General features: G+C 36.0%; 1 protein-coding gene across 5 annotated transcripts in view; it reads right to left on the reverse strand.

Moving 5' to 3' along the window:
* Positions 1-13,502, reverse strand: part of LOC105499458 (kinesin family member 2A) — an 85,646-nt gene that overhangs the window by 30,711 nt on the left and 41,433 nt on the right. For 3 of the 5 annotated variants that reach the window (XM_011772013.3, XM_011772010.3, XM_071098884.1), the window contains exons 2-9: positions 13,402-13,496; positions 12,474-12,593; positions 10,257-10,311; positions 7,640-7,762; positions 6,970-7,070; positions 4,769-4,864; positions 2,283-2,337; positions 1,729-1,891 (exon numbers count right to left, since the gene is read on the reverse strand). In XM_011772013.3, coding sequence (XP_011770315.1) covers positions 1,729-1,891; positions 2,283-2,337; positions 4,769-4,864; positions 6,970-7,070; positions 7,640-7,762; positions 10,257-10,311; positions 12,474-12,593; positions 13,402-13,496 — 808 coding nt within the window. The remainder of the gene's footprint in view (positions 1-1,728; positions 1,892-2,282; positions 2,338-4,768; positions 4,865-6,969; positions 7,071-7,639; positions 7,763-10,256; positions 10,312-12,473; positions 12,594-13,401; positions 13,497-13,502) is intronic. The other 2 variants (XM_011772014.3, XM_011772011.3) reach the window with 1 other exon arrangement.

Genomic DNA, 13,502 nt, shown 5'->3' on the forward strand with positions numbered 1-13,502 from the left:
AAACTAAATCATACACCCAGAAACATGCCTGTATTTGTAATAATTTTTTAAAAACTATTATAAAAGTCAAACTTATATTTTATGAGGCAGGAGTAGAAAGAGGGAATGAAAAGAGTGGACTCTTCAGAAAGCTAAAAAAAATTCTACAATTAACAATTATGATTCCCCTTTAAATACATTCTCCACAAATATTTCTATGTAGTATTCATATGTTCTTTAATTTGATCCTTTTTTTTTTTTAACAACTGACTACCCAGTACACTTGGTGAAGACAAAAGGAGTTGGTCTCAAAACTATTTCCTTTGTAACACCTTCAATTCTTAGTCTCATTAACTCTAATTTTCTCCTTTCTAGGCATTTTTATGAAAAAAGGCAACCAGGTATAGCATTCAAGCAATTACAAAGACAGTTATATTCCTAGATAAACCAAAATAACAATACTGCTAAAACTGATGTTGTAATTATTAGAAATGTTTGCAAACTTATGTATGAAAATCTAAATCTGGCATAAAAATTTGAGATACCAATGTATAATACAGGTAAATTTGAATTATTTATAAGTTGAATACAGAAAACATATAAGAATCTCATGTACTAAAACTATCTCCAAGCTTAAAGATGACAAATTTAAATGCAAGTACGGAACTTTTTCGCCTTAAGTGACGATACATAATAAACACAGATTTAGATAAATTAATAATTTACTGATAACAGGTATTTTGGCCAGGCATAACAGTGGCTCACGCCTGTAATCCCAGCACTTTGGGAGGCGAAGGCGGGCAGATCACTTGAGCTCAGAAGTCTGAGGTTAGCCTGGGCAACATATGAAACCTCAACTCCACAAAAAGTACAAAAATTAGCTGGGTGTGGTGGTGCATGCCTGTGGTCCCAGCTACTTAGGAGGCTGAGATGGGAAGATCACCTGAGCCTGGGAGGTCAAGGCTGCAGTGAGCTGTGATCGTGCCACTGCGCTCCAGTCTGGGCAACAGAGCAAGACCATGCCTCAAACAAACATTTCAAGTTTCTTTATTAGTACAGAGATTAAAAGGTAAAAATTAAAAGTTCTCCTCATCATATCCTATTACTAGAGGTTATGTTAACATTTTCCAGAAATTTCTTATCCATATACACGGTTTGTTTGATACTTATATATGTATATATATGTGTAATAAGCTATTTAGCAAGTAGCAATGGAAACTGTGATTTCAGGGAGCATTACAGAGAACAAGTGTTAATATTCATTACAGCATTTATTACATTTTCTTTGTTTAAACTCAGAATAAAACAGCATATTGCACCTCTTAAGAAATATCCCACAATAGGCCGGGCGCGGTGGCTCACGCCTGTAATCCCTGCACTTTGGGAGACCGAGGCGGGCGGATCACGAGGTCAGGAGATAGAGACCATCCTGGCTAACACGGTGAAACCCCGTCTCTACTAAAATACAAAAAAATTAGCCGGGCGCGGTGGCGGGCGCCTGTAGTCCCAGCTACTCGGGAGGCTGAGGCAGGAGAATGGCGCGAACCTGGGAGGCGGAGCTTGCAGTGAGCCGAGATGGTGCCACTGCACTCCAGCCTGGGCGACAGAGTGAAGACTCCGCCTCAAAAAAAAAAAAAAAAAAAAAAAAAAAAAAAAAAAAAGAAATATCCCACAATTAATGTAAATTTCAAGGTGTTGATGACCACATGGCGTAAGAACAAAATTCTGATTTAAAATGAATTTACCTACCTGTAAACCATTTCATTAGGAGCTGAGTCATCAAAGGCATAATCAAAACGAAATGTTTGGTTTTCTAGGTATCTTGTTAAATCTACTTTTTGTTTTGGTTCATGTACCATCACAACATCTTTACTCGGAATTGTGATTACATCAAGATCTTTCATTTGTGTTTCTAAAAGAATAAATGAAAATCAATGCCCAATAATTTTCACAGCATTTGAGTTCATATACAAAAATTATTTTAAGTAGTAAGAATTAAGATACATGTAGGAAGTTCTGTACATATAAAGATAATATCCCATAAATATGCAACTCACTAAGACAAAATATTTCAACAGCAAAGTAAAAACAAAATCAAGATTTCTGTGAAGCAAGACTCAAAATGGCAATGATTCAGAGCAATAACAAACTGACAAGTTTAGCCATAGAAATCTGCATAATGGTTACATACAAATCAAAGGAAATGATTTACATTTTTCCAAACCAATTTGATTTGCTATTATAAAAATACATTACAAATAAGATAAAATCAATCTTTTATTAGAGCTCATTAAGTGCCATACCTTTTTTATTGAGTGGTCGTTTTCTTACACACACACATATCCTATGTTCATCAATCTAGAAATAAAAAGTATTTTATTTCAGTGATTATCACTGTCATGTAAAACACTGAATGTCAATTATGTAGTATTTCCTCCAGGGGTTTTAGAAATGTATACATAGCATAAATGATAGGTAAGCTTAAAAAATAAATTAGCTTTGCACAAATTTTAATGGTTGCCAGATATAATTACTTCTAGAATTCTGAGTGTAATGGAAACTTGTTTATTTTGTTATTTGGAAAACCATCACCTTAGGAAACAATTTTGTAGAGGGTACTACTGTTGTTAGTAGCATTAAGTTCACATTAAGAAACTATGAGGAGGCCATGTGGTGGCTCATTCCTATAATCCCAGCACTTTGGGAGGCTGAGGTGGGCAGATCACCTGAGGTCAGGAGTTTGAGACCAGCCTGGCCAACACAGAGAAATCCCGTCTCTACTAAAAATACAAAAATTAGCCGGGAGTGGTGGTGCATGCCTGTAGTCCCAGCTACTCGGGAGGCTGAGGTGGGAGAATCACTTGAACCTGGGAGGCGGAGGTTGTAGTGGGCCGAGATTATGCCGCTGCCCACCAGCCTGGGCGACAGTGAGACTCCATCTCAGGACCAAAAAAAAAAAAGCTGTGATGCCAGGCGCAGTGGGTAATCCCAGCACTTTGGGAGGCCGAGGCAGGTGAGGTCAGGAGTTCAAGACCAGCCTGGCCAACATGGTAAAACTCTGTCTCTACTAAAAATACAAAAACTAGCTGGGCATGGTGGTGCACGCCTGTAATTCCAGCTACTCGGGTGGCTGAGGCATGAGGCATGAGGGATGAGGCATGAGGTATGAGAACTGCCTGAACTCGGGAAGTGGAGAGATTGCAGTGAGCCAAGATCCTGCCATTATACTCCAGCCTGGGCAACAGAGAAGACTCTGTCTCCAAAAAAAAAAAAAAAAAAAAAAAAAGCTGTATTATCCACTTCAAGATGTGCTATACATAACAAAAGTAAACATTTCTATTCTACTAAGTGACATATAGGTTGATCATAGGGAAAGTTGCTAGCAAAGATAATTACTGGCAAGAAACAGGATTCTCAGATGATTACTGAGCCAAATCATTTGAACTATTTTATAAATATGCCAGTTCTTATGCCTAAGTATTTTTTTATAAAATTTTTGTTCCCAATACATGCCTCATTTTAATAATAATTAACATAAATCAAGGATTGGTACACTATGGCCTGTGGGCCTAATTTAGCTACTACCTACTTCTTCTGCAAAGTTTTACTGACACACATTGATTGAAACAAATGTCATACCCATCATTTATGTATTGTGTATGGTTGCTTTTACAATACAATGGCAGAGTTCAGTAATTGTGACAAAGACCATATAGTTCCAAAGCCAAAGACCCTTGCAGAAAACGTTTGCCAATTCCTGTCCTAAAGGGTGAGCTCCCGTGTAGTAAGTGAAATACATGAAGGAATAGCAAGGCCTAAAATATGTGGGATACAAGTACTATCAACAATTCTATATAATACATCTATCTAACACAAATGTCTTTTTTGTAACTAACACATTCTGTATATGCTATGTCAGATAGATTATTTTTTATAAGTACCAATTAGTTATAAAAGCATTCCTGGCTGGGAGCTGTGGCTCACGCCTGTAATCCCAGCACTTTGGGAGGCGAAGGCGGGTGGATCATCTGAGGTCAGGAGTTTGAGACCAGCCTGACCAAAAGGGTGAAACCCCGTTTTTACTAAAAATACAAAAATTAGCTGGGTGTGGTGGCAGATGCCTGTAGTCCCAGCTACTCGGGAGGGTGAGACAGGAGAATCGCTTGAACCGGCAGGCGGAGATCACACCATTGCACTCCAGCCTGGGCAACAGAGCAAGACTCCGTCTCAAAAAAAAAAAAAAAAAAAAAGCATTCCCTGTCCAATGAATTCTCATTCATCAACAGCAAGGGAGTGGAGTAATAAGAGCAGAGGATTTTTTCCAGTTCTAGATTTCTGGTCCACTGCAGCCCTCAACAACCATCACTTATCGTTAAAAGCCAGAGTAACATTTAAAACTAACAAATTACCAACAGTAAATTAGAAATGATGGTGGGATCTATAGCCCAAGACAAAGATAAACTTGGAACTGAGATCAAAGTATAATTCATAGCCAGAAAGGAAAGTGAATCTTCTGCTATCACTCCTTTAAGTGTTGCTCTGCCCTTCCAAAGACAGGGAGGTTTCGCTTTGAGAAGGACATCGCTATAGGCAGCATATCTCATATACTAAAGTATGGAAAACGAGCATTAATGTGGATAATTACTTTTCTTAAAATATGGTGAATGAGCACCCATAAGGAAAGGAAGAACTACATAGCTGAATACAGTATGAATTTAGCAAGTGTCAAATACATGTTTTTATTTGAAGCATAAAAAGTTCCAGAATAATGGTTTGCAAAGAATCTTACAGGATCTGCTGTTGTTAATGGTCTATAATCCAAACTTCCTCTAAAGTCTCTGATCATACACATAATTTCATAATTTGGGTTCGTAGCATCAACGTCCTATTAGAAGACAGAGAGAATTCACCATTATAAATATAATAATGTATTTTTTGCATTTATATTTGGCTTGAAAATTAAATTGTGCCATTTGTCATAACCAAGCCTAAACTCCAACTGATGATATGATATAGTTTCACAGTTGTGGTTTCATAATCAGCTCTGAACCACTTTCATATTACAAACACAGTTCTCTTAGTCTGTATGCATTCTGTTAACTCCAAATTAAAGACTCTTCATTGAAGTTACCATTTACCTATTTCAAAAATCCACCTGTTATACATATACCTTAATTATTCTATAAAATGGAGCAACAGAGAAATAATGCTCATGTTAACCACTGGCAAATAACTCTAGAAAAGCTGAAATTCTAGGAAAATTCATTTAAGCAGATTTATCTTCTAATTTAATCCAGTGTTTCAGCAAAGTATAAATACAGATTCATTTGTCTTCATTTTCTATATTTGCTGACCCTCTAAAAAATACTAAGTAATAACAAAACTGCCCCCAAATCGACAGAACATAGAACTAAAGGAATCAGAAGCCAAGATCATTTTTTAAAAATCTTTAAAATTCAAATTTTTGAATGCCAACTACAATTTATTTGGCTTCAAAACAGAAAATTCAGATTAAGATACAAATAGCAATAGTCAACAGCCTCTCCTAGCCTTAAACAATAAATTATTAATCATTCTAAGAAGTCACATTTTTTATACATCATATTCAGATTTTTTTTTGAATGCAACTAAATTACAAACTGTTACTGAAACTTACTTTAAATTAACCTTCTTCTAGGAAATAATACCACCTATGTCAACTGAGAAGCAGACTGTGAAGTGAGAATTAAGAGATCACAGAGAGATGTGTAAGTATTATGAAGTACCCACAGGAAACACCAGGTGGCATCTATGCTAAGTATTAGTAGATAATCTGTTTTATTATTTATTTCAAAACCCAATTGGTCATTCTCAGGTCACTTTCAGATAAAAGCTGATCCATTCAGGTTGGATATAATACTAGGTCCACAATTCTACAACACAACATCTGAACTGGTAGTTTCACATGATTAAGGGCATTTGAACATACTAGTAAATAAATAATCCTGATGTTTTATTAGAGAAGAGTAGTTCTGAGAATGTAATAGATGCCATACAAGCACAATGGTGGAGTTATATGTATAATAACAAAATGTCTAACATGTAAAGACCTGTAGAAGGGCAAAAGACCAGTTCTCTGTGCAATTTTCCCACTGCTATTAAGCAGTCTTGCTACCATCTGAAGGGACCCCGAGGGGGACATAATAGAGATAGATCCACTCTTCATATGTGGCATAAATCAAAACACAAGGAATTTCCCCTGTTTCACTAAGACATGTGAACTTATTAACCATACAAAAACAGTAATAAAATTTATAGTTTAATCATGCACTTTAACTAGATATTTTTCCCAATGTATTTTTAGGTCTTTTTAAAATAAAAATTCTGGCCGGGCGCGGTGGCTCACGCCTGTAATCCCAGCACTTTGGGAGGCCGAGACAGGCGGATCACGAGGTCAGGAGATCGAGACCATCCTGGCTAACACGGTGAAACCCCGTCTCTACTAAAAAATACAAAAAACTAGCCGGGCGAGGTGGCGGGCGCCTGTAGTCCCAGCTACTCGGGAGGCTGAGGCAGGAGAATGGCGTGAACCTGGGAGGCGGAGCTTGCAGTGAGCTGAGATCCGGCCACTGCACCCCAGCCTGGGCGACAGAGCGAGACTCCGTCTCAAAAAAAAAATAAAAATAAAAATAAAATAAAATAAAATAAAATAAAATAAAAATTCTTAAATGTAATGCTATACACATTAGAATTCTGTAACACAATGGCTTTTTCTTAACGGAACAAATTTTAGCGTTAACACATACCCATAAAACATGAAAAGAACAATACAGTAAAAACGTGTTATGGTAACTTATTTTCACATGAGTTTATATTATTCCTCAATATCAATTTAAGGAATTCTTAAAATTCTCCAAAAAAATGCCTTATTTTTGTCACATCAATTACCTTCACTGATACAATCTAATCGCTGGTTAGTATATAAACAAAATATATGTTTATGTTACGAACCTGGGCTCTTTTTTCTCTAAGTTCTTGCTGTTGCAATCTCCTTTTTTCTCGTTTTTCTTGCAGTTTTTCTACTTCTTTCACACAATTAGATTTTCTACGTGCTGAAAAGACAACATGAGCTGTAGAAGTATAGTTTTCTTTTTTAGAGTACTAATATTATATTTTTTTATGTATAACTTCACCACACACACACAAAAGGTACACAGTGACAAAGCATGCCTATAACAACTATGTGAGCTTTACTTAATGAACTGCTTTACCAAAACTAAAATAGGACAATGTACAGATGAGAGTCCAGAAAAATGACTCAAACATATTGATACATGTCATCTCTTGGTTTAGAAACATACATTTTTGAATTCAAAGAATCAAGGAGCACAAGACTTTCTTCTGTAACATCTGACAAATTATCATCTGACCAGAATTTTAAACTCAAACTGAAACATTGCTATAATTTCACAAAAAAATTTTTGCTCCAAAATATACTTTAAAAAACCCAATTAACAGACTAAACTAATAAAAAGAAGTTAAATTTTCCACAGTGGTAAAATGAAATCTGCAATCAAGCTTGTATTTAGACTGTTTACTCTTTGAGGATTTAAAAAGGATGACCAAGAGAGAATACATGTATGCCTAAAATGACTAAATCCTTGATACATAATTTACATACAAGGGGGTCCAAATTCCTTTTTTGCAGCTTGAACTGGAGATATATCTGAAACACTACCATTCTGTTGTGCAGAGGAAGACTGTTCAGGAAATTGACTGGGCCGTGCACGTGCTGAACCAACCACTGTAAGAAAAAAAAAATTTAATTCAGGATAGAAAATTAGTAAAAATAACCTTAGTAAAAGGAAGAGATATCCCCAAAAACCTGATCCTTAAAAGTTACATTAGTAAGTTGCCAAGTTTTCTATTTATATATGTAAAATATAATATAGTTTATAATTCTGTTCAATAAACTGACATAAGCTAAGAGGCTTTCAAAGTAATATGTGCAGACCTAGCTTTCACCAATGTAATTTTAGCTACAAAATTCAATCTAAATAATTTACATAAAAACCAAAGCCAAGCTTGATTTTTAATAATCCTTTAAAATATATATGTGAAGAAAACAAAATATACATATATATGTATATATAAACCGCTCCACGTCTTAAAACTTTAAACTGCAAAGAAATCCTCCTAAAATATGTGTGCAAAATATAAATTTTTTTTTGAGATGGAGTCTCGCTCTGTCACCTGGTTGGAGTGCAGTGGTGCAATCTCGGTTCACTGCAACCTCCACCTCCCGGGTTCAAGTGATTCTCCTGCCTCAGCCTCCCGAGTAGCTGGAACTACAGGCGCACGCCACTAGGCCCGGTTCATTTTTGTAATTTTAGTAGAGACGGGGATTCACCATATTCGTCAGGCTGGCCTCAAACTCTTGACCTCAGGTGATCTACCCACGTCGGCCTCCCAATGTGATGGGATTAAAGGCGTGAACCACCACTCCCAGCAAAATATAAATTTTACATGTATTCTCATTTTTTAAAATTTACACTAATCAAATATATACAGAGAGTAAAAACTTAGAATTCTTCAACCCTCCCTATATTACAAATCCCACTCTTTGCTCCTCAAATATGCAAATCTTCAGCAGAGAATTTCTCAATGTGGATACTATACAAGTAGAAAAAAGAATATAAAATTAAATATAAATATCAAATTTTACAAGAAATATAAATTTACATAAGACTCAAAAGATAGTGTTTAAATGAAGGACTGTCCCTCTACTTTCAGCCTCTCATTTTAATACTTCTGTCCATCCTGGTCTACCATCCACACACACAGAGAAAGAATACTGCCAGAAAAGACAATTCTGAACCACTAAACAGCAGAAAATAAATTCACTATGCTTTTCATGTCCTGGCTGAAAATATATGGGAGACTTCAGTTAACCACACAATTTTTATGTGTGTTCAACTTTTCTTCAGCTAGTGAAATCAGCCAACTAATTGACTCTTTCCCCATTCCTTTCTTTCTCATGATATTCTTCTCGAATTTGCAAAATTATTTAGTAAATAAGATGAATTAAAAATTGCATTTCATAGTTTCATATTCATCCCATCCATTTTATTTTTATTTATTTATTTATTTATCTATTTATTTATTTATTTATTGAGACAGGGTCTCACTCTACTGCCCAGGCTGGAGTGCAGTGATACAATCTTGGCTCATTGCAACCTCCACCTCCTGGGTTCAAGTGATCCTCCTGCCTCAGCCTCCTGAGTAGCTGAGATTACAGGTATATGCCACCACAGTTGGCTAGTTTTTGTATTTTATTATAGACGGAGTTTCACCACGTTGGCCAGGCTGGTCTTGAGCTCCTGACCTCAGGTTATCCACCTGCCTCGGCCTCTCAAAGTGTTGGGATTTCAGGGAGGAGCCACCGTGCCCAGCCATCATCCCATACATTTTAAAAATCATTTTTCTTTTTTTGGAGATGGAATCTCGCTCTGTCGCCCAGGCTGGAGTGCAGTTGTGTGATCTTGGCTTACTGCAACCTCTGCCACTCGGGTTCAAGCAATTCTCCTGTCTCAGCCTCACGAGTAGCTAGGATTACAGGCACCGCCACCACGCCTGGCTAATTTTTTGTATTTTCAGTAGAGACGGGGTTTCACCATGTTGGCCCAGGGGGATCTCGAACTACTGACCTCAGGTGATCCACCCGCTTCAGCCTCCCAAAGTGTGGGAATTACAGGCCTGAGCCATCACACCCGGACAAAATCATTTTTTAGTATTATTGGTATATTGTATTAGGAAATCAAGGAGACACCAGGCTGGGCACGGTGGCTCACGCCTGTAATTCCAACACTTTGGGAGGCCAAGTCAGGAGGATCACTTCAGCCCAGGAGTTCAAGACCAGCCTAGGCAACATGGAAAGGCTATCTCTACAAAAAAATCAAAAAAATTAGTTGGGCATGGTGGCACCGCTTGTGGTCCCAGCTACATGTGAGGCTGAGGTAAGAGGATCATTTGACCCTGGGAGGTCAAGGCTATAGTGAGCTGTGTTCATGCCACTGTACTCCAGACTGGGTGAGAAAGCAAGACCCTGCTCAAAAAACAAAACAAAACAAACAAACACCCCCCTGCCAAAAAAAAAAAAAAAAAAAACCCTCTTAAAATTAACCAGGTAAAATTTACATAAATACCAACATCAAGGGTAATGTTTACTTTTGATTTACCTCGTCAGGAACATACTAAGAAGCCAAAAGCCAAAATTAAGAGATAAAATTTTACTTTACCTCTATTATCTCTTGGAGGAGGGTCATTCTTAATGGAAGCCACAGTCCGTCGATTCTATGAAAGGAAAAAATGCTCATTATATTTTCCTCATATGTATCATGATCTGAGTTGCTTTCAATTAAACAAAAGTAGGCAGATATGTAAGAATATAAAACAAAATGAAGAAAAACTATAATCTTAATGAATTACTATTAATGCTATCAATATTCAAGTTCCTTTATATATTTTCCCCTACCCTCCAGAAATATTCAGGAATTAATATGAGCCAGGCACTGATCTAAGGACTTTCTTCACAACAACCTATGAGGTCATTACTACTGCTAGTCCCATTTCATCGATGGGGAAACTGAAACAAAGAAAGGTTAAGTAGCGTCACAATAATATGTGTTTTAATCATCATACTATGCAGCTAAAACCATGTAATAAATGTCATTTCTGAATAAGAGGGGGTAATTCATAAAATATTAGTTCTAGACAGCTTAGAACCCCTTGTTAAACTGAAATATCAGAATACTATAAAATGTACATTGTAAGTTATCCTAAAAAGGTTTCATAAGAGTTTCTAAGACTTGGACACTATACAGATTAAGGCAGCAAACTTTTGGTCCTCTAATTTATTCATGAAGGCTTCCTTTTATTCACCTCAAAAAAGATATCAAATAACGTAGTTGTTTTAACCTTGGCTACACATTCAAATCAGATGAGTACTATTAAAAGGACACTGATGCTAGTGCCTCCCTTTAGGTAAAATAAAACTGAATCTCTGGGAGTGGGGCCCATAAATCAGTATTTTAAAAAATATTGATTTATTTTAATACTTTAAAAATACTTTTTAATACTTATAAAAATAAATATTTATTTTTTTACCCCCTCTTATTCAGAAATGACATTTATTACATGGTTTTAGCAGCATAGTATGATGATTAAAACACATATTATTGTGAAGCTACTTAACCGCTCTTTGTTTCAGTTTTCTCATCAATGAAACAGGAATAGCAGTAGTAATGACCTCATAGGTCGTTGTGAACAAAGTCCTTAGATCAGTGCCTGGCTCATATTAATTCCTGAATATTTTTGGAGGATAGAGGAAAATATATAAAGGAACTTGAATATTGATAGCATTAATAGTAAATATTTATTTTAAAAATATACTGATTTATTCTATTCCAGGTAATTCTAATGTACAGTAAAGGTTGTTAATGATATACCAGGAAGAATAAACTATAAAGATCCTCCAGTGAAGATCCTTTATTTTGAAGATGAATATAAAAAACAACCCATTTGTAAGTGGTAGCAAATAACCTCTAAGTGGTGACTCTCAATATGATTAAACTCATGAGTTGAAAATATGCCTTATGTTCATCTGCATAGTTTACAAAACAAGGTTTTGTTGCTTCTATCATACTATATTTAGATGCTTATCTATGTCCTCCCTGAAAGATATCAAGTTCCTACAGGCTGAAAGCCATATCATCATTCATCTTTGTATTTTGTCCAGCATAGTATTTGGCACAGTGTAAAAAAACAAAAAAACAAAACCACAAATGCTTGTTGAAATGAATACAAAGAACTGCAGATTCAACAACTTTGCAATACTACCTGTTTTAAAAAGAGTTGTATTTTGAAACAAAAATTTAATACTGAAAGATCTTGAGAGAAAGGAAGGAGAATTATCTTTAAAAGCCGTAAGAATAATGTGCTTTTAATTTTTATAAAGATAAAACTGCCAGGGAGGATTTAGCACAGTTTTAAGGTATATCATGACAGACAATATAGAAGTGAACTACAGTATCATTTCCCATCTTTCTCTAAGAAACAAATAGCAGAATTATAATTTCAAAAGACTATCAGAGTTGGTAGTTATTATTCCTAAGAAATAGCTATTATGCCTTTGTCAAAGTCATATGTATTCATTTAACAAACACCAAGCAAATGGTTTTGATGTATATCTCCTGAGAAACTTAGTCTCAGGAAAAATCCTAATTAGGTGAGAAATTTCTAAGACCTTATCCAGTGATTGTCATAATTGTGAATTAGACAACCATAATCCTTGAAAATATGTATGTATGTACATGAATATGGATGGCAGAAAAAGCAAATTAATCAATTCTTAAACTCTTCAAAGCCTACCAATTTCAAACTAGAATACATACACATCTACACCCCCCCACCACCCCCACTCCCAGTGTCCTGCACTCTGAATTTTCATCACTAACCTTTACAATTTTGTTTACTTTGGTTGAAGATGCTGGAGGCGGAGGTGTTTCTGGACTGGGTTCAATTTCTTCATCAGGAACAAGGTCAGGGTTAAGTGAAAAGATGCTCTCCAGGTCAATCTGTTCACAACACACACACATAGTCTTTTGACAATATATTCTGACAATTAACCTTTTATTTTTCAAATAAATTGACATAGTAAATAACTCTTAAATTACTATAGCCTAATGAATACAGTACCTCAGCTGCGTGCAGTGGCTCATGCCTGTAATCTTAGCACTTTGGGAGGTCAAGGTGGGCAGATCACTTGAGCCTAGGGGTCTGAGACCAGCCTGGGCAACATGGGTGAAACCCCATCTCTACAAAAAATACAAAAATTAGCCAGGTGTGGTGGTATACACCTGTAGTCCCAGCTACTCTGGAGACAGGTTGGAGGGTCACTTGAGCCCAGGAGGTCAAGGCTGCAGTAAGCTGTGATCATGCCACTGCACTCCAGCCTGGGTGACAAAGTGAGACCCTGTCTCAAAAACAAACAAACAAAAAGAATACAATCCCTTAGCCTTACAAATGATTTAGAATTATAATCCCCAAATTTAAAGAATTTCTCTCAAAATATCATTTTCAAATTCATTGACTCTATGAATTGCTAACAACACAGTGACCAATAGAACCACATAATTAAATATTATAGCACATTTTCAAACTGTGTGAGCTAGACTTAAAGAATAGTATATTTTTATCAAATAATTAAGATTGATATGTACAATCACATAAGAGATACAGGAGGAATCTACCTTTAAGTGAAAATTTTTAATCATTTCAAAGTTTTAAAGGAATAATAAAAATATATGCATTATGTACTTTCTGGTTTTACATTCAGAATCTTGATTGCAGGACTAGGAATAAAATTTAACCCAGTGATCTTACCTCTTTGCCTTTTGTATCTCCATTTTCTATCCATTCAACAGTTACACTTTCATTATCTTCATTTAAAGATGTTACCATTGCTTGATGTATTCGGCCTACGT

The sequence above is a fragment of the Macaca nemestrina genome, chromosome 6, assembly GCF_043159975.1.
Source record: "Macaca nemestrina isolate mMacNem1 chromosome 6, mMacNem.hap1, whole genome shotgun sequence".
In the NCBI taxonomy this organism is placed as follows: Eukaryota; Metazoa; Chordata; class Mammalia; order Primates; family Cercopithecidae; genus Macaca; species Macaca nemestrina.